Source organism: Protobothrops mucrosquamatus, unplaced genomic scaffold (genome assembly GCF_001527695.2).
Source record: "Protobothrops mucrosquamatus isolate PMUCROS unplaced genomic scaffold, P.Mucros_1.0 scaffold_75, whole genome shotgun sequence".
Classification (NCBI taxonomy): domain Eukaryota; kingdom Metazoa; phylum Chordata; class Lepidosauria; order Squamata; family Viperidae; genus Protobothrops; species Protobothrops mucrosquamatus.
In genome coordinates this window covers 521,058-542,456 of record NW_015386151.1, presented here as the reverse complement: position 1 = coordinate 542,456, position 21,399 = coordinate 521,058, and the positions used below count along the sequence as shown (strand labels likewise).

Sequence of the window (21,399 nt, the reverse complement as noted above, 5' to 3'; positions counted from 1 at the left end):
AACCCATTTTTCAGCAGACCCAGGAAACTATAATGTTTTCCACTTTATATCATCACTCCTTATTATTCAGTTTTAGCAATATCAAATTATTTGAAGAAAATAAGCGAGCTGCCATTTTTCAAAGCAACTATTAAATAGGGATATGAAAGTCAATATCTTTTTTTTTTTTGGGGAAAGTCTGGTGGAGAGATGAATAATACCAGTATAATTTTAGCAGGAACTTTGATGTTGCAATTGATACAAACATAACGGTGCACAAAATGAGTGAACAATTAAAGAACCCTGCAGAGCCCATCAGAAAGATCTGGAGGCAGCCACATTATACACGATGCTTCAATCACATAGTCACATTTACCTTCCTGAGTTTTTTCCTATCCACTCCTCCCCTCCCCCTTCTCTTCCTCCTGGGGACATCTCTAGGATACCGAGTTATAGCCAATCTAAGGGGAGAAAAAACCACTTTGGGTTTCTAAAGAAGACCACTGAAAACAAAATGTCCCTTTCTCTGGGAAAGCCCTCTATCCTCTGGAACAGAGCCCTTTCGTTCGGAGATAAAGTCAGCAAGTGTCTTCTCTCCTGAGGTTTGTTTGTTTTTTAGTTAAATTGTTTGCCACCCATCTTGCCTTGGGTGCTTACACAAGTAAAATGGAAAAAAAGATTAAAATGTAAACATAGCAATAGTAAAGCAATAAAATGATGAAAATAAAAAATAAGGTTAAGAATAAGGTTAAGATTAAAAATAAGGTTCCAGAAAGCTCTGAAAACCTGGCTTAGGGTTGAAGTTCATTATTTGCCTAGGGTGGCCCTTGTTTTGTTTTGTTTGATTTCATTGCTCATAAGTTTATTTTAGTCTGGGCTATCAGTCTGATTTGATGTTTTTTTAATGTTTTTTTTCTAGCTTTGTATGTCCCCCAAAGTCTACTGGAGTTGGGAGAATAATAAATTCAAGTAAATAAATCAGAATCTGAAACCAGATACGGTGTGTAACCTTCGGAAACAAGCAATGCTATTTTAACTCTGGCAAATATTCTATAAAGTTCAATTTGTTTTTTGGGAGCTAGAAAGTAGCATGTTGATTTATAATTTTTATTGAAAAAAGTGTTGAATTTGTACTATGTGCATAAAAAAGCAGCTACATACTCAGGACAGATAAAGGGGTTGAGGGGAATTGAATAATTTGTGAAAAAAATTTTTTTTTTCCAGAACCATTGCAGCTTTTTTCATTTTTGTTGGGAATAAATACAAAAAATATTTTCCGGTTTGTATTCTCTCTTGTTTTCACTGGGCCTTTTCATCTAGAATCACTTTACCTTATTGACCTGTAGACTGTATTATCTTTCAGGTATCAGTGAAAAAGGCTAAAGATTGGGTCTAAGTTGCAAGCAGCTGTATGGTATAAAAATATCTGAATGTTTCAGATATTTTATGTAGCCACTGGTATCTCAGGTGAAGAATATTAGTAATTTTAAAAAGTATACTGGATTAGGGTTAGGCCCGCAGGGGTAGGCAACCTCGCCTCTTTTATGACTCATGGACTTTAACTCCCAGAATTCCTGAGTCAGCATAGCTTACTCAGGAATTCTGGGAGTTAACATCCATGAGTCATAAAAGAGCCGAGGCTGCCTACCCCGGGGTTAGGATATCTTGTCTTTGACAGAAGGATGAAAGAAACAGTGTAATCTGCAAAATCAACTGTAATGATTGCAACCAATTCTACGTGGGACAAACATCACGTCAATTAAAAACCACGATCCATGAACCCTGGCTGGCAGTCAAACGCCATGATCCCAACTCCTTAATCTCTACCCACACCAACATCAAACAACACCAGTTCGATTGGAGCAACACGCTATCACCCGCCACGCTCGTGAGTTCATCAAAGGCTGGCACTCCACAAGCAATTCCATCAACAGACATATTGACCTACAACCAGCCTACGATCCCCTCAGAATCCAAATCAAATGCACAGCCAAACAGAGACAGCATTGACCCTCAACCAACCCACGCAAGCCCCTCCTCTCCCCCACCAGCAGTTCAACTTCCAATGACACTGACCTGATGTAACCTCTCTATCACAAGACCCATCACAAGCCTCCCAACCAACAAGCTCAGAGAACAAACCTTCACCCTTATTCTACACCCGAGCTACAGATATTTGCCACCATTGCAAATAAATTGTCCTAAAAATGCGAGTCTTGGGTATATTCACGACAAACTGGAAAACACGGACCACTAAGACTAAAAAATTATTAAAACTGAGTGTTCATCAGCGCCTGCTGACATCATCAGAGTGTAAGCCAGGATTGGGAAGCATGTTCTTATAGTCTCTGTGAAGCCAACCATTTAGCTAATAAGCGCATTATGGGTCTATTCAGTCCCTGCCCTATATACACATATGTATGGATGTAGGCATGTGTGCGTGTGTGTGTGTATGTATGTATATATCATGTGTATATGTGTGTTATGTATGTTTACAGGTAGGTATATACTTTCTTTTGAGAGCAGGCAACAGAATTTCATTTTTAATGTGGGCCAGTGGATTCATAGTAAAAAAATGACAATAAAGGTTATCTTATCTATATTTAAAAATAAGAATCAATAGAGGCAAGGTTGACTTTTTTCCCCCTTGCAGGTCTTCTCTGTTAATTGTTTTTTTAAAGTTTCTGTCCCAGCATGTTGAACTTCAGGTAAGTGGGGAAAAAAATATCAACACAAGTGGGCTTCCAGGAATGAATTGGGTACAAAGAACTCTTGAACACGTCTCCTTTCTCTTCAGCCTGTTAAGGCCTTTCTCCAACAACTTGCTTTTCCAGCAAATGCGAACTGGCATTATTCATCTACTTTAATGGCCCAGTTTGACTGTAATATTAAACTCTGTATTATGGACATGAACTGGCATGAATTTTAGGCCTGTACGCTTTCCATTTCCCTTTTGTTTCTCTTGGCATTTCTGCAAAAAAGAATCTGGAAGCATCTACTTCCAACTGTAAACAAATCAGACTTCATTTATCTGAAATCAGGAAATGCTGTTTAGTTTCAAGTTTTCAAAACACTGTCAAAAGAACCCCAGACCAAGCACTGGCAAGTTTTTCTGGATTGTAACACCCTTTCTCTCAATTTACTTTGAGCCAAAAATTTTTTAGAATTGCCTAAATCCCACACAATCTGCACCCAGACCATTAACATCTCTACAACTTGGGTGAGAACTTATCAGATTTTTCATGAGATCTCAAGATTTTTGGGCATGCTCACAAAAGTTCTAAGACTTTTTTTTTTTTACCATCTCATAAGATGTTGGACAATTTTTCAAAACATTGATAGGCTGGGCTGTCTCTTGGATCCTGATTCTCCTATAATGCCATCCTGCTGGATAAGTTCTATTTTTAAGATTGGTTGAACGGCTACATCCTTTTTTGTTCTTTATGTTCCATACCTCAGGTGGAATGAACATTGGAGATTTCATTGGCGGTTTTTACTGACATAAGTACAGTTGTGGTACACTTTTGTTTTCTCAGTAAAATGAGTTCATTGCTTTGTGGTCTATGGAAATTCTCAGCTAAACTTGTGTGGTTACCTTGGGCTCTTTTAAGTAGCAGTGCATAGCTTGCGTGACATCAGCAGCATGGACAGCATTGTGATATGGGTTTTGGCTGTGATAATCTTCCTGCACCATACCTAGAAGGAACAGAAGAGAAGTGAACTTTTTCTTCAACTCTGTGATTCAAATGCTTTTGACACTTTGGGCTGATAGCTAAACTTTAAACTGGATTTCTAAAATTTAAATAGCTTATCATTCCTTTGGTTAAACAGAAAATCTATACTGTGGAAAAGATTTGTTTCTAAATCACTTTTTATTGCTTTTAATGAAAACAATAAAAGTCAGAAGAAAAATAAATACCTTATGAGGAAAAAGAAAGGAGGAAAATCTACAATGGTATTATTATCCAAGGCTGATTTTCTCTATGGATCAAGGTGGTCCCTGATCTAAAGCTGAGCAGTACCTCTTATTCCCAAACCCAGATAGCAATCACATCATTTACTCTTCTGAAAAAGGAATACTGCCTATTTCAGTTAGTATACAAGGGGGCAAACTAGATGACAACTGTGTGAATTTAATTAACATACCTGTATTTTTATACTATCATTATTATAGTCCTGGTTGTAGTCATAGTGTCATAAACAGAAACTGAGCATAGTCTGACCAATCTCTTTTCTAAACTGTACTTTGCATGTTAAGTGAAGCCTCCATTATTGTAAAAAGATATGTACCCTGAACTATAAAATCACACTTTTAGAAAAGCGTAAACTTTCTTTCCTAAGGTCCTGATATTACTCAGACTTTTGCATAATATTCCCTTAATACCTGTATTCACATGAAAAACAGAATAACAGAGTTGGAAGGGACCTTGGAGAACATCTAGCCCAGCTCTCTGCTCAAGCAGGAGACACTATGCCATTTCAGATAAATGGTTGTACAATCTCTTCTTAAAAGCCTCCAGTATTGAACCAAAGATGCTTTTTCATGAGGCAACTGCACTTTCTTGTGTTTTTTTGAAGACCTTTTGTTTCTCATCCAAGAAGCTGAAGAAGCTTCTTGGATGAGAAGTGAAACATCTTCAAAGAAAAACAAGAAAGTCCAGTTGCCTCGTGAAAAAGCATCTTTGGGACAACTATGACCTCGTTGACTTAGATTCTCCATACACCTCCAGTATTGGAGCAAGTCGTTCCACTGATTAATTGTTCTGACTGTCTAATTTCTCCCAAGTTTTAGGTTGGTTCTCTCCTTGACTGGTTTCAGCATGATTCATGATTAATTTCAACAGGATTCATGTTGAATCTACAAAAAGCACGCCCCTATATGTTGAGCATATATTCACCTCCTACACAATTGTTCTGGGCTAAGTGAAGCCAGTGCCACCAGGAAATAGCAGTGTGCCCTGTGAGGTTCCCCCTACACCCCACTCTAATTCTATCTTTCAAGAGCTTCTTTCCATATTTAGGGTTCAGCTCTGAAATATACCACTGTTGGTATATTATGAGAAGAAACCTGCCTTGGTCAGACCTTCTGGGCACCAGACTTGAACAAGACTTCTGAGAAAATGTCACTAGGGGTGACATGATAGTAGTGCTCCAATATCTCAGGGGTTGCCACAAAGAAGAGGGAGTCAAGCTATTCTCCAAAGCGCCTGAGGGCAGAACAAGAAGCAATGGATGGAAACTAATCAAGGAGAGAAGCAACCTAGAACTAAGGAGAAATTTCCTGACAGTTAGAATAATCAATCATTGGAACGACTTGCTTCCAGAAGTTGTGAATGCTCCAACACTGGAAGTTTTTAAGAAGAGACTGGACAGCCATTTGTCTGAAATAGGGTTTCCTGCCTGAGCAGGGGGTTGGACTAGATGATCTCCAAGCTACCTTCCAACTTTATCATTGTCATTATCATTATCATTATCAAAATGAATCAGAAATTGGAATGGAAGTCCTGAAAGAAGAGATTTAAAAAAAAGCAGCATCACAAAGAAGATAGCTAAGACTTATTCTCAATCTTCGTGGACTCTAGGACAAGAATAATCATCCTCAATTATAGGAAGGCAGATTATAGGTAAACATTAGGAAAAAGGGTAAAAGCAGTTTGACACTGGTAGCAATGACTTAGGGAGGTAGTGGCTACCCTTAACAGAACATACATTATCTGGGATATCTGGGAATACCTTGATAACAAAATAATTAGTAGACAAATCTTGATAACAAAGTAATCAAACAAATGTACATCCCTTATTCAATTTGATGTTCAAATGGCTCCTTTATAGCTCTATAAATTAATCTAAATGACTATAGGGAGATTGTTTTAAATGGACACGTGGCAAAAATCATTCCTGTAGTGAGGCAAAGAAAAGACCACACACTTGGTTTGGGTTTTTACTTTTTCAATCTAGCACTTTCAGACTTCTTAAACTATTTGGGTTTCCTAGTCCTGTAATAGTCACATTTCAGCTGAAAGATTGGCAACAAGGTTCTTTTGCCCTTTTGACTCCTGTTAGCAACAGAAGTGAGAATTCTACCACTTTGCTACTAAGCTTTGATTGTGCCAAGTAGTTGTTCAATTTCACTTCGCAGAGAAGTGATAAATAAACTGTCACACTAACTTGGCGTTTAAGAAGAATGTATTTTATAAACCTTTCCCCACATAACAAAAATAAAAAGTAAAGGTGAGACAAATAGGGTAGGGTTAGGATTAGGGAAAATGGTGCAGATACAGCCTATGGATAGCCATGAGGTCAAAATGAAGGAGGCAAAATTGTATTGCTTCTCACCAAAACAATAAAAAAGCAAAAAGCAGTCAGAGTCTATGGAACTGCAGCAGCACACAAACTGGATGGATGGACAAATGGGCGGGGGGGGGGGGAAGAGAGAGAGAGAGAGAGAGAATCTCCTGATCAGCCAAAGAATTGAAAAATCTGTAATGTACCCAACAGAGATAGAACCATCAAATCAATTCTCTTTCCAGAGAACTCCCCCACTTTATATCAGCTTGTGCCTGCCAGAGCCTATACAACATTTATTTTTGTTATTATGCTTTTTTTATTGGATGGATTGATATTGTTCCATCCAATTATTGCAACTATGTCAAGATAGCATTCTTTTAATTTTAGTTTTTTTTACTAGGGATGTTTTAACTGTCATTTTATAATGAATGTTTTAATTATCAACCTAAACTGCCATGAATTGTTGGCAGATTCAGTGGTATATAAATATAATAGAAAAGTCAAGTAGATAGTAGAAGCAGGGCAGCTCTTATTCTTGACCACATTATCAACCAACACTGAAGTGTGCTAATTCATATCCATTTTAAAAAAATGTCGGGAGAAGAAGGAAATCACTCTTTGAAACCAAAGTAACTAAAGATAACTGTAGCTGTGGACTGGGGATAAGGAGAAATGTCAAGTGGAGAAAGTCAGATAGCAGGGTAAAGGGAGACAATGAAATATGTACGGTGAGATCATGATGCAAACCCCAAGCAAATATGAAAAGTTAAGGTCCACATTCTGGCATCATAATGTGTGTTTCATCCATTGACATCACTACCATTTGTACCAAGTATATCCAGGGGCCATCAAAAGAAATTGAGAAGATGGGATGCAGAAATCTCTGCCTTCCTAGGTTGTCCACACCTAACTTCAGAGATTCTGAACCTAAGGTATTTAAAGAGATAGCATCAACATTCACAGGTAATGGAAGGATGTGCTTACCTAAAAATCTGTATAATGTAACCATATCTAACTGGAAATGATGAATAAGCCCATGTATATTAAAGAGGTGGCACAACAAGGTTACCAGGCTGTTCCCTGAAAGAACAAAAAAAAAAAGCATATCAGTTACTTGCATTTAGTACTATACCATAAAGTAGATAGAATGCAGGTTCTGTAACTCTGGAAATCTTCCCAGTAGTTTTTGATTACCTAAACAAGTAGAGGCCTAAATTTATTGGGACAAGACAAATTCCCAGCTAGCATGGCAGTTAAAGGCATTTCCAGAACATCTGGAGGGCTTGCAACTATGTCAAGATAGTATTATTTTAATTTTAGTTTTTTTACTAGGGATGTTTTAATCCTTCTACCCACTTTCTAGTAGTACTAGGCCAACTTAAGATACGAAATAAGGGTATTTCTTATATTTGCCACACAGACAGATGAATATAGTTAGTCCTCAACTTACAATCACAATTGGGACCAAATTTCTGTGGTTAAGCAAGGTGGGCGTTAACTGAGTTGCTTCTGATGTTACAACCTTTTTTGCTATGTTGTTGAGAGAATCATTGCAGTGAATCTGGGTCCCTCCCCCATTGACTTTGCTTGTTGGAAGCTGGCGGGGAAGGTCGTAAATGGTGATTACATGAAATCGGGACCCAGTGACTATCATAAATACATGTTGGTTGCCAAGTGCCCAAATTAAGATCACGTGACTGTGGGGATGCTGCGATGGTCCTAACGGTGAGAACCGGTCATAAGCTCAAATTTTGATCATGTGACTGTGGGGATGCTGTGATGGTCCTAAGTGTGGGGACCAGTCATAAATCACTTTTTTTCAATGCCATTATAACATTAAACAGTTCACTAAAGGAATGGTTCTAAGTCAAGGATGACCTGGATATTAGAAGAACATGCCCAGGAGTTTTCAGTGATGTCCAAATATCCTATTATTTTCACACTTATTCTTTGCTGAAGACTGCCTATACTTCATGGATGTTCCAAGTATTGACAGAAGATTCTGGGTATGCACTAAGATTAATTTTTTGCTCTCAAGGAACAACAGACTGACTAAGCCCATAGTGCTATTCAGGCACTGCTCATTGTACCGGCTACAATCAGCAAGCTGTCTTTTGTGCAATATATCTGTTATTATTACATTTCTCCTGAAGAGGAAAAGACAGTAGGATGCATTTTGAATGAAGACCAGAATTCACACCAAAGGCTGAGGTGCAAAAAAGAATCTTGTACCATTATGGGCAGTGCAATGCATTTTGAAAGTTTTTTTTTTTAAAAAAAAACTCATCCAGGATACTTTGAGCAAAGCTTCACCCTGAATTTTATAGGACTTTTTTTTGGGGGGGGGGCAGGGCTGGGGACATGTACCACTTAAGAAGTCTGAGGGAAAAATTCAGGCCCCAGTCTTCCTCCTGACATCATAGCCTAAGGCTGACTCTAACTGGGTAATTTTAAAGTTATATCTACAGTTACACAAATTACTAAGCAAGCAGTTGTTGGATTTTGTTTGTTTTGTTTTAAAAATAACAAAGACTATCAGTAGCAGCAAGATAAGATGGTTGTTTTAGCAGGATCTGGGTGATAAAGAGAGAGGAGCGAGGCCTGGCATATACTGAATCAGGAAGGGAGAAGACTATAAGTGTCAATGAGAACAAGAAGCAACATGCACGTGCTGTGAACTTGCACAAATCTCTACAGACTTTTGATATCTTATGGATAATTTCTTTTCTTTTCCTTTTATTTCTCTTTTGTCCACAGTTACAGAGTTGGTACCTTTGAACCAACAATAGCCAAGATGTTTCTCTAAGACACCATTCTTCATAGAGTAGATTCTAGGATATAGGATATCACAATCACAGCTGTAAAAAGACATTTTTTGCAGCTTTCTACCCTGTTCATTTAAGCTTCATGTTGTGCAACAAGAAAAGTTTCAACAAAACAAGCTTTAAGGTTGAAGGAACAACTTTGAGTTCAATCAGTGAAAACATGAAACATCACTGTTGGACATGCATTTAATGAAATAGCATTTTGTGCTGTTTCTTTGTATCTTACCATTTGTCAAGCGGTCGAACAGGAAAATGTCAAAATCCCACATTCCCACCTTGGATAACATATGCTGGAAACAGAAAGATAAAATGCAGAATAATTGTATGTGCCAACTTAAATGTAAAGCAACAATAAATTATTTTCATGTTGCGTTGTTATGAACCCTGACACTGTGGTCTCATCAACTAATTCCTGAATCTAGCCTGGATTTACAGATAAGTTCATCTAGTATTAATGTCAGCATGGGACTAATAGACATCAATATTTAAGAAGAAGAATAGAATAGAGCTGGAAGGGACCTTGGAGGTCTTCTAGTCCAGCCCCCTGCTCAAGCAGGAGAACCTATACCACCTCAGACAAATGACTGTCTAGTCTCTTCTTAAAAATCTCCAGTGATGGAGCGCCCACGATTTCTGGAAGCAAGCTGTTTCACTGATTAATTGTCCTGTCAGGAAGTTTCTCCTTAATTTCAGGTTGCTTCTAATTTCCAACCATTGTTTCTCGTCCTTCCCTCTGGTGCTTTGGTTAATAATGTGACACCCTCTTCTTTGTGGCAGCCCTTCAAATACTGGAATACTGCTATCATGTCTTCCATATTTCTTCTTTTCTTTAGACTAGCCAAACCCAAGTCCCGCAGCTGTTCTTTCTATGTTTTAGTCTCCAGGTCTCTGAATTTTTTCCAAACTCTCAACATCTTTTTTGTGATATGGTGACCAAAATTGGCTGCAGTATTCCAGGTCTAGTCTTACTAGGGTTTTATAAACTACTAAGTACTAATACTTTGTGTGATCTTGATTCTATGCCTCTGTTTATACAACCCAGGATTGTATTAGCTTTTTTGGTTACTGCTGCACACTGCTAGCTCATAGTCAAATGATCGTCCACTAGGACTCCAAGGCCCCTCTCACAGTTACTGTTTTTGAGCCAGGTGTCACCCAATCTGTACTTAAACCTTTGATTTTTCCTGTCTAAATCTAAAACTTTACTTTTCTCCACATTGACACTCATTTTGTTGGATAGGGCCCATTGTTCAAGTTTGTCAAGATCTTTTTGGATCCTGAGTTTGTCTTCTGGAGTGTTGGCTACTCCTGTCAGTTTGGTGTCATCTGCAAATTTGATGAGTTCACCTTCAATTCCCTCATCTAAGTCATTTATGAAGATATTGAAGAGCACTGGGCCTAAGATGGAACCTTGTGGTATCCCCCTGCTTACTTCTCTCCATGTGGATATAGTGCCATTGAGGACTACTCGTTGAGTATGGTTTGCCAGCCAGCTACAGGTCCATCTGGTGGTGATGTTGTCTATTTCACCTTTTTCTAGCTTACCAAGTCTATTAGTCTACTTTATCAAATGCCTTATTGAAATCTAAGTATACTAAATCCACAGCATTTTGCTGATCTACTAGTTTAGTCACTTTATTGAAGAATGAAATAAGATTGGTTTGGTATGATCTGTTTTTAATAAACCCATGCTGGCTACTAGTTATAACTTTGTTTGCTTCTAGTTGTTCACAGATCTGTTTTTTGATTATCTAGGATCTTCCCAGGTACTGGTGTTAAACTGATTGGTCTATAGTTTCCAGGGTCTGTTTTTTTCCCTTTCTTGAAGATGGGAACCACATCAGCCCTTTTCCAATCCCCAGGTACCTCCCTAGTGCTCCAGGATTTATGAAAGATGTGGTGTAATGGTTCTGAGATAACACCTGCCAGGTCCTTCAGAACTCTGGGATGTAATCTGTCAGGTCCCGGTGATTTATACTTGTCAAGGTTGGATAGGTGTTCTTTTACTGTTTTCTTGCTTATTTTAATTTTTATTTCTAGTTTGTCTTTGGCAGTGGTTTTTTTTTGTATGTTGGGCTATAGTTTCTTTTTATGTGAAGACTGATGCAAAGTATGAGTTAAGCAGCTCTGCTTTCTCCCTGTTGCCTGTTATTTCCTTGCCAGCTTCTCTTTTTAGTGGATCTACAGTTTCCTTGACTTTTTGTTAATGTGTTGGAAGAAACTTTTTTTATTATCCTTGACTTTTGTTGCAAGTCTTTGTTTGTTCTGAGCCTTTGCTTTCCTGACTTCCTCTTTGCATGTTCTGGCTGTCTGCTGATAATCAGCCTTAGTTATGTGTCCCTCTTTCCATTTTTTGTATTTGTCCTTTTTGTCTTTCAGTTTGTCAGAGAGATCTTTATGCAGCCATGCTGGTTTCTTCTTGAATTTCTTGTTTTTGTTTTTCAGTGGTATTGTGCTGGTCTGGGCTTTTATGATCACATTTTTCAGAGTTTCCCATGCTTCTTGAGTTGTTTTCCCCTTTAGGATTTTCATTCATGGAATCTTTCCTAGGTTCTCTCTGAGTTTGTTAAAGTAAATGTTACTGAAATGTTAAGTTTCATGATATAGGTAGCCCTCAATTTTATGACCATATAAGACAATTAAGAGAGTTTTGCCCCATAACCTTTTTTGCCACAACTGTTAAATGAATCACTGCAGTCGTTAAGCGAAACTGGCTTCCCCCATTGACTTTGCTTGTCGGAAGCCAGCTGGGAGGCTTACAAATTGTGATCACATGACCCAGGGACAGTGCAACTGTCATGAATACACGCCAGTCGCCAAGCATCTGAATTTTGATCATGTGACCATAGAGGCCATAAGTATGAAAACCACTTATAAATCACTTTTTTCAGTGCTATTGTAACTTTGAATGGTCACTAAACGAATGGTTGTAAGACAAGAATTACCTCCATCTAAATCAGTTAAAATAGATAAAGGGGCTTGACTGAAAGGTTTGAATTTATCCCGCAATTGTTTTACTTAGATATGGTGCTGCTAAAGATGAAAGCTACAATTCCATACCTATATATTTAAGAGTTCAACAAGACAGACTTCTGAGTTGACATGCACAAGATTATTTTCTATAGTATTATTTTTTTTCCTGTCAACTTCTTTAAGCTAGCCTGCCTTAGAATCAACTTTGCTTATATGGCAAACAGATTAAATTAATACAGCTTTATTCATCACAGTGGCCCGATTCAGATAACTGTGATAACTGTGACTTCTTGGCATAAGACTCAGTGTTTGCAAACTTATTTCATGATTCATTTTCAGTCAAACATACCAGGAAGCTTGTCATCATTCCCAATTTGGTCTAATGATTAAGTCACCAGGATAGAAACTGGGGGAGCATGAGTTCTAGGCATGAACACTGGGTGTGTGACTTTGTGCCATTTAGTTTCTCTGGGTCCAGCCCACCTCACAGGGTTGTTGTTGGGAAAATAGGGGGAAGGAAGGAGTAGTAGGTATGTTTGCTGCCTTGAGTTATTCATAAAAATAATAAAGACAGGATATCAATCAATCAATCAAATTATGGTTAAATTAGGAATGAGAATCCAAATGCAGCTTGATTATAAGAACCGAACTTGAAAGAATAGATTGCTTTTTACCCTTGCTTGACCAAGGTAGTCTTCATCCAGTAAGTACAGCGAAGCTTGTGGTATGATTCCACGCAATAGCCTGGATGCATGGAAGTATCTCTGAAAACTTAATAGTCTCTTAACCTTTTTCTTTGTTCCAATTTCTCCTGAGTAAATGGTATCTATGGAAAAAAATGGGGACAGAAGATCTTCACTAAAGCAATGAACAACAACTCCACAAAAGCCAAACCTTGGTTAGCTGTTTTTAAAATTCCTGCATAATCTAATTATGCTCTTTGACTATGGAGATTCTCAGTCATCCAGGTCATGGTTGTCCCAAAGGTACTTTTTCAGGAGGCAACTGGACTTTCTTGTTTTTCTTTTAAGATGTTTCGCTTCTCATCCAAGAAGCTTCTTCATCATCCAGTCAGAGCTGAAGAAACTTTTTGGATGGTCTTCAAAGTGAAAAAAGAAAGTCCAGTTGCCTCATGAAAAAGCACCTTTGGGATAATTATGTTCTTCTTTTCCCTAGTTACAAAAAGTAAGATACTACCATCACATTCTGCTTTGCCAAAGAGAAAAGTGTGATAAATGGTCAAAACTAGGAAGAATCAAAATATTACTGGTCTATTGTTTTCTACAGCCTAAACCAGGACTGCCTGTAGGCTAAGGCTGATTAGGCACCGACATAAGGGCATCAAATTTTAGGAAGCATCAAAATTGAAAAGATTTCTGAAAAACACACAAAAAAGAGAAAAGCGCTAATGGTGCACCCTGTGAGTCAGTGTGCCTGCTCAAGGATTAAATATAATTTCACAGAGTTGTTGACATATAATAAGGGGCACTGATGTATTTAAAATTATTTAGGATGTATATGGTCCAGGGTTGAAAATCACAACTGTAAATCTCCAAATGTCAAAGGAAAAAGAAACAAAAGGACATCATTTTGAAATTCTTAGCAAACTCAGACAATGAGTCAAACCATAAGAGACGCCAGGATATGACTTTGCCTAGAGTGCCAAAATGTCTATAGCCAGCCCTGGCCTAAACAGATATAGGAGTAAAGAGAATTATTTAAATGTATTAGAGTTGTCTGATCTGGATTGCCTGCTGGATGGCACAAAAATTAGAATTTCCTACATACATCCCTTTGCTTTCATCTGGTGGTCATCTGGATTTTTGCACCTGGTAGCCTTTAGTGCATTCTCATATTTCAGTTAAGAAACAAAACATGACTACAATCCACAATATTTTATCCCTGCATTTAATGTCAAGGAAATTTTAGATGAACCTCTGTTCTACTGTCTCTTTGCTCTTACTGGCAGATCCACAGTGTTTTCCTTCTACATTGTAAATCCAAAAGTTAAAAATCAACTTTATTTATCTTGCTAACATATCTCTGCACAGCTTCCTTAAAATGACTGTTATATTCAAAGAGCAAAACTTGATCATTTTTTAAAATTCATCTTTGGACCATAACACAGAGATTTCAAATTAAACCTTATTGTGTCCCTTTTTAATACTTTCCACACTCTTTAGTAATACTTATCAAAGGCGTACCCACATTAAAGTATAGCATTTCCCAAATTGTTGTTTGGAAGCAAATCACAGAAAATATTGCTTTATTTCACAGAGAACATTAAAGAGGATAATCAGTCTGATTTGATTACTCAATATCCAGATCCAGAGCTATACATACAAAACATTGTCTACTTTTATTTCAGAACTGAGGCTTTAAAATGTTTTACAAGGTTCCCTAGGATATATTTATTTTGAAATGTGATTTAATAACATTCTTAAATTAAATAAAGAAAAAGAAAACACATCTTCCCTTCAGTATTAAAACTAAACATTTTAGTCTTTCCAAAATAAAACTTACCTGGTTAATGCAAATGGAATTTTAAGGCTAAAAACTTTGGATTTCCCAAGGGCTCCACTGACTGAACTTAATTTTTGCCTATTTAAAGTAAATGTTCGCTTATTTAAAAATGTTTTTATCACGCACTCAGCTGCTGCCAGAATACCTTATATGTAGTCAAAGGGAAACAACCACCTTGGCCTTCAGGCTTCCAATTTATAAAAGCAAGTTGCATGCACATGTGTTCTTAAACACTTATAGCAGTGATGGCGAACCTATGGCACACATGCTATGGGCACACATGCCATTGCCCCAGCCTTGCTTCCCCCCTGTGACCCCCTCCTCACCAGCAGCCCTCCTGGAGAAGAGTTGCCCCCGAGCATGGCCCACGTGGAGCAGTGCAGCCAAGGACATGGCAGCCAGGCAGCGTAGACAAGACTCTGCCCTCACGCACCATCGCGCACAGTTGATGCTGCGGGGCGCGGGCAGAGGGCGTGGCTGTCATGGCACTGCTGGGCGATCTGCGGCGGGCCCTGGAGACGGTGAGTGGCCCTGCGGGCAGGTGGGGTGTGGGCGGAGCAGGGGCGGGGCAGGGGGTGGAGTGGGGGCAGGGCCAGTTTTTGGGCATTTGGTCTCTAAAAGGTTCACCATCACTGACCTATAGTGAGAGGGAAAGGGAAGAAAAAGAAGCACCAATTCCAAGTGTTTTCTATAGGAGAAAAATGTCTAAGTACCAAAAGAAATACTTAAGTTTATTTTTCACCTAATTTAGCAAAAACAATTATTTACTGTGTTTGCAAACTAATATTGGGACATTGTTTTGATGAATAACAATCTTTCAAAAAAATTGATATAATTTTTCTAATACAAGTGTCATTGTCTTCTTTCATTATTTGATTTGATATCAAAATTACTAGAATCAAGTCAACAAACACTTTTCCTCCTACCCTTCTTCCTAGATGTCCTAAATGCAAGAAAGCTAATTTCATAGTGAAACTGGTTATCAAAGGAATTACGACTTCTGATCTATTCTCTAACTAACAAGCATTTGTTTTTGTCTCCAATGTTTAGTCCAGCTCTAAAATTCCACCGAAAATGAGGCAAATAATAAAATCATCGATAGATAGTTTAAAAACTGCTATTGATTTATTTATGATCATTGATAATAGAGTGATGTGGTGGCCTGGTGGTGAAGACGGTCACTTGGATGGTTCAGAGTTCAGTCCTAGGTAGTGGCAGATGTTTCTCTCCTACAGCGTAAAGAAAAAATATCTGCTGCGAACTCTGCATCGCATCAGAAAGGGCATCCAGCCAGTAAATGCTCAGCTCCTTCCAGTTGCCCCGACTCTACCCCGAATTAAGGGATTACAAGGTTGTAAATAGGGGAAATTTTTAATTGATTTATTTATAATGAGCCATGGTGGCACATACTTCTGCTGCCTGCCGGCTGCCTGCAGTTCAGCAGTTTGATTCTCATTGGCTCAAGGTTGACTCAGCCTTCCATCTTTCCGAGGTCGGTAAAATGAGGACCCAGATTGTTAGGGGCAATACACTGACTCTGAAACCACTTAAACAGGGCTGTAAAGCACCGTGAAGCGGTATATAAATCTAAACGCTGTTGCTATTGCTATAAAATCTTTGCCCTGATCCCATTGAAAAAGTCTAGGTGTCTATAATGCCAATGGACCCCTGAAGAGGAATTAATCTCACAATATACATTGTGAGATAAGTGATAATCAATAGAAAAAAAGACAAAAATTAGCATGATTGTACTGAATGCTCTGCTTAAAGGTGAGCCATTGACTGAGGGCAATCTTGTCAGTGTGCAGCAATGCCTTGAGATACCTAACTGCATGTTAACAACACTATATGCCATATAAAATGCTGGCAACTTAGATTTAATTTCATTACTGCACTCCATAAATTGGTGAACTCCAACTGCATCGCATCCTAGCCAATCCAGTCAATGATAAGAGATATTGGGGGTTCTAAGGTGGCAAATATTGGGGGTTCTAAGGTGGCCTCCCCCCGTTTGAAGGCCAAGGAGATATCCTGTAAGTAAAACTATATTATATATATTGAATTATAAACACAATAATTAAACACATAAGGAATTTTATAAGATAAGGTCCTTTACCTAGATACTTTTGAAGCCATTTTTAAAAGGGTTAATACTTTATTGCTGATTGAGAAGGAAATACCCTTCCTTCCCTTTTCCTGTTCCTCCTTAAGGCAAATGAACCTGTAATAATAGAATATATCCAGCTTTTTCATTTATCATCTTAATGGCTCTTTAACTTTGTTTTCTCTCTTCCTTATGGCAGTTGGGAAAATATCCTCAGCGTTATCATCACAACACCCTTTTCCTTGGAACAGAAGGTCAGGTAACAAATTAAATAACCAATCTCATGGTTTAAAGTGTGTGTTTCAGTTTTTAGAAATAGTGGAAAATAATTAAATCCTTGTGGAGATAATATTAAATAATGTAAAGATAAGAAAAACTATACTCCTGATCCAAGGACATACCTTAAGTGAATAAAATAATTGCAACAGGTGGGTATAATTTGTTCAAAATGCTTCAACAGATTGGTGTGGCTTAATGAAATAAAATGAACATTCAAATTGATATTTGGTAATGAATCTAACAGTTTAAAATGCCAGGGGAATTTGGAAAATTAGGAGTGTTTCTTCCAGCAGAATTCTATAGCTATATATACAGTATATATTTCATCCTATTTCATCTTGTAAATACATTGTTGAATCCAAAACACTAGCAAAACCTTCCTCCCTCTCTCCTAGCCTCTCCCTTTCCAATATTTGTAACCAATGTAAATTTTATATCAAACTGTATATGGCTTTATCAGCACTCTAAACTGGCCTGGAAACCTACAGCCAGGCATGTCGGGGGACTTAAAATCAGTGTTCGTTCTCTGCTGTAGTGAGTTTTGTGCCAGTGACAGTCTGGTCCCTACATTCTGTACCAGTTGTAGCTTCCAGGTTATCTTTGGAAGAAACCACATGTGGAATTACAGTTGTCCAATCAATTGGTGATAAAGGCTAGTACTGTCACTAGGACACTGCAGCCAAAGCCCCTCCCCCCCCCAGTCATAGCTTCTATCTGCTGATGAAGAAGTAGCCTTGAGTCTCCCAAATCATGGACCACGTTAGGGGGTGTACAACCCCATCAAGAGTAACTCCTGGGATTAATATTACTGAATCTTTCAGATGTAAACAGTCAAACAGACATTCCGTCTTCATAGGGATAATGTGAATCTATGTCTCCCATGACTATCCAGTCCTTAACAGCCACCAAACACCAGTTCAGGACTTCAGCAGTTTCTCCATCTGAACCTGCAATGGGTCATCACTGTATTCATTAAACTTCACCCCAACTCGTTAGGTGACATCTCCCAGCAGTTTCATAAGGATACATTAACTTAGGCAAATTAGGATTCATAATATTGGGAAGCTGGAATATGGTACTCATTATGACTTGGATAATGAGATATATTTTTAAAAGAATTCAAAGAGACTGAAATAGTTCAGAAAAAGGCAACAAGGATGATCAAAGAACTAGAAACTAAATCCTGAGATAAGTGATTCTATGAAATTGGAAATTTTAGTTTTGTTATTACCTACCTAAAGTAATAGTAAAGGTCTTTTTGAAAAAGTTATATTGATGGTGGAATATATTAACTGATTATGAATCATCAAGACTGTGTTGACCCTTACCAATCACACAAACAGATCTTCTCCATGATGATTTGTCCTTTAGCTCCCCAATAATGGATCCATTATTGTCATTGCTGTAGATCAGGGGTCCCCAACCCCCGGTCCGTGGACCAGTATCGGGCCACGGCATGCCAGCAACTGATCCCCACAAACAAGGAAAGCCCCATCCGCAGGATGCAGGCAGCACACAAAACCACGTCCCCTCCAGTCCACGGAAAAACCTCTATCCACATAACTGGTCCCTGGTGCCCAAAGGTTTGGGAACCTCTGCTGTAGATTGTCTTCTTCTCATGTTTCTTGTCCCTTTCCCATCATTATGGACTTCTCAAAAAAGCTGGATCTTTGTGTAAACATCCCAAAGTATATAACAATTTGAACCTAATCATTAATGCCTTGAATGAGAATTCTTGATAAAAATTAATCATATAATCCATTGTTTTCTTGACAAGAGGTATATTGATATTGTTTCTAAATCTTTGCTTTTGGTTGGCTTTGGCTTTTGATCCTTAATAACCAGTTTTCAGTTAGGAACAATACATGAAAAGCATAGTCTATTTTCTATAAACTATGGCATGAATCCCTGATCCCATTTCAGCAGTGCAGCATGGAATTTCCTCTTGTTCTTAATTAAGGCAATCAAGAAGTGTGTTCTATCAGTGACTGACAGGCAGTATGACATGAAAATGAAAGCTAATTTTAATTACCACATAGGACTTACCGAAAGGATCTGCTTCAATGACTCAAAAAACAACTTAGTCAATCAGAGAATTAAATTATCACTGCCTTAGCAGGAAAATCCTTTTTGAACCAGACTAGCTCCCAATAAAAGAAAAGGGAATGAAGTAAATAAAGAAAAAGTGATACAGAGATATTTGAAATCGGAAATGTGCATTTCATGGCAAACAGGTAATGTACTCATATCATACTCTGAGAGAGGGTAAAAAATGGTAACGCTTTTCACACATTGAGGGTTGTTTTGAGTGGTTTATTTACATAGGCATAAAAGATTAAAATTAGGTTGTTGATTTCAGTAAGATTTTCACCCCTAGTGTGATCACAACACATTTAACAAGACTAAAATCATAATAAAAATATTAAATATATAACACCGCCCAATTAATTAATTTGCTTATAAGCACTGATCTGCCACCACTTTTTCATTTTATATTGTTTTATGTATTATTTCATTTGTGCTTATGTATCATGTGAACATGGATTAAAAATAGAAATTAGAGCTAAAAGTAGAAGTGCAAAGAATTTCTTTCCATGAGGTCTTTTGCCTTATGGACTGCCTTTCCGCTTGATCCATAAAGTTGTTTGGAAATGATCTAACATTTTCCAGGATTTTTCCTAAGATACAGTGATTAGAGGAATCGTGAACATATGAAACTATTATACAACTTAATGCCTTTACCTTCTGAAACATTTATACAAAGTCACACCCATACTGCCTGAAAAGTAGCTACTCAGTTAATTAAAAGTGCAAATTAACAGAAAAACAGCAGTTTGCCCTATTCTGATAGCATACTCCTGGATTTTTATTTAAAGATGCATTGCAGAAAGCAGATATGAGAAACTGGTAGATAATAAACAATGCATTAGAAAACCTTTGAGAGCCATACTTAAAAATGTATGTCATATCTACATGGTGGGTTTTTTTGTGATCGTCAAATATTTTCTTCTTTTTAAACAATTCTGTTTTCTCTTTCTTTTAAATAGTGTTGTTATTAATAAGGCCCAGCAACTGCTCATGATAATTTTATATAATTTCCCAGAAAACCCATATGCTTAAAATCCATTCTCAGGACACGCTTCTTCCATTATGTGTTTGCAGAGCTGCACATAAGCACAATTTCATCAGTTTCCCCCTATTATTGATTCATTGACTATATTTTCACTCTGCCTTTTCTCGGGAAGCTGAAGGCAGCAAAGTTTGAGAGCAAGGGAAAGAACTAAAGTGCCCAGATTCACTTAGCTGAGATGAGCGGTGTACAAATAAATAAACTAGGAAGTCTTAAGTTGAATGGATTTGATGAAACCCTTAAAAAGAGAGAGGTCCAAAGTTTAATGATCTAAAGGTAACATGCTCATATATAGAAGCCAACAAGATTGGCCAGGATAGAAATATTTAGTGAATGGGATTGATGTAAATTAGTTGTAATTATATTTCCTTTTAAATATTTTTGCTATTTCTTAATTTCTGTTAGTATTTCTTGTTCCTTTTCTGTATTCTGTCTATCCTGAAAGAGAATAGCCTGATAATATTCATGCAAGCATTTTCCATTTAATAAATTCGGAGAGAAAAAAAAAGTTAAATATACTCTTTCTTTCCCGGAAGCACTTCAGCGTGTGCTGTACTTACTGTTCAGAAGACGGAAGTCTATGAATGGATAGGAACCACGTCGCTCAGAAAGAACCCCTGTCTGACCTCTCAGGTGTGCATCTCCTGCAAAATACAGTTGGGCAAATGTTAGAGATACTGGATTTCTCCCCCCCCTCAGTAATTATTTAATCCCTCAGCTATTATTTACGAGTGAGATCAGTTCAGAATGTTCTACATAGAAAATAAAATTTCTAAAAGAAAAAAAACTCTGTATGTATGTACAGTGCTTTTTTTGTAAAAAAAAAAAAAAAAAAAGGTGCCGGAACTCACACACATCATACAACCCGCCTTGCCTACCCTACAAGGTTCCATCCAAAAAAGGTGCCGGAACTCCGTTCTGGGCGTTCTATGACAAAAAAAAGCCCTGTATATGTATGTATGTATGTATGTATGTATGTATGTATGTATGTATGTATGTATGTATGTATGTATGTATGTATTTAACATAGTCTTATAATGCTAAGGAAAAACCTCCAATGCCTTCAGTAGTACTACATACATTACAACCAAACACAGAAAGTCTGTATTGGCAGGGGGACAGAGGTCGACCCCTAGGTCCCTAACTTGTGGGGTTCCTCAGGGGTCGGTCCTCTCTCCTCTTCTGTTCAATATTTATGTGAAGCCGCTGGGGGAGATCATTCGTGGCTTTGGGGTGGACTTCCATCAGTACGCTGATGACACGCAGCTGTACATTTCCACCCCAGGCCACCCCAACGA

The 21,399-nt window shown here is 37.9% G+C and overlaps 1 protein-coding gene across 2 annotated transcripts in view; it reads right to left on the bottom strand.

The window, feature by feature from the left end:
- Window positions 1-21,399, bottom strand: part of PDE7B (phosphodiesterase 7B) — an 80,940-nt gene that overhangs the window by 13,784 nt on the left and 45,757 nt on the right. For both annotated transcript variants that reach the window (XM_029283707.1, XM_015813852.1), the window contains 5 exons: window positions 20,662-20,745; window positions 12,740-12,891; window positions 9,319-9,382; window positions 7,252-7,347; window positions 3,575-3,675 (listed from right to left, as the gene is read on the bottom strand). In XM_029283707.1, coding sequence (XP_029139540.1) covers window positions 3,575-3,675; window positions 7,252-7,347; window positions 9,319-9,382; window positions 12,740-12,891; window positions 20,662-20,745 — 497 coding nt within the window. The remainder of the gene's footprint in view (window positions 1-3,574; window positions 3,676-7,251; window positions 7,348-9,318; window positions 9,383-12,739; window positions 12,892-20,661; window positions 20,746-21,399) is intronic.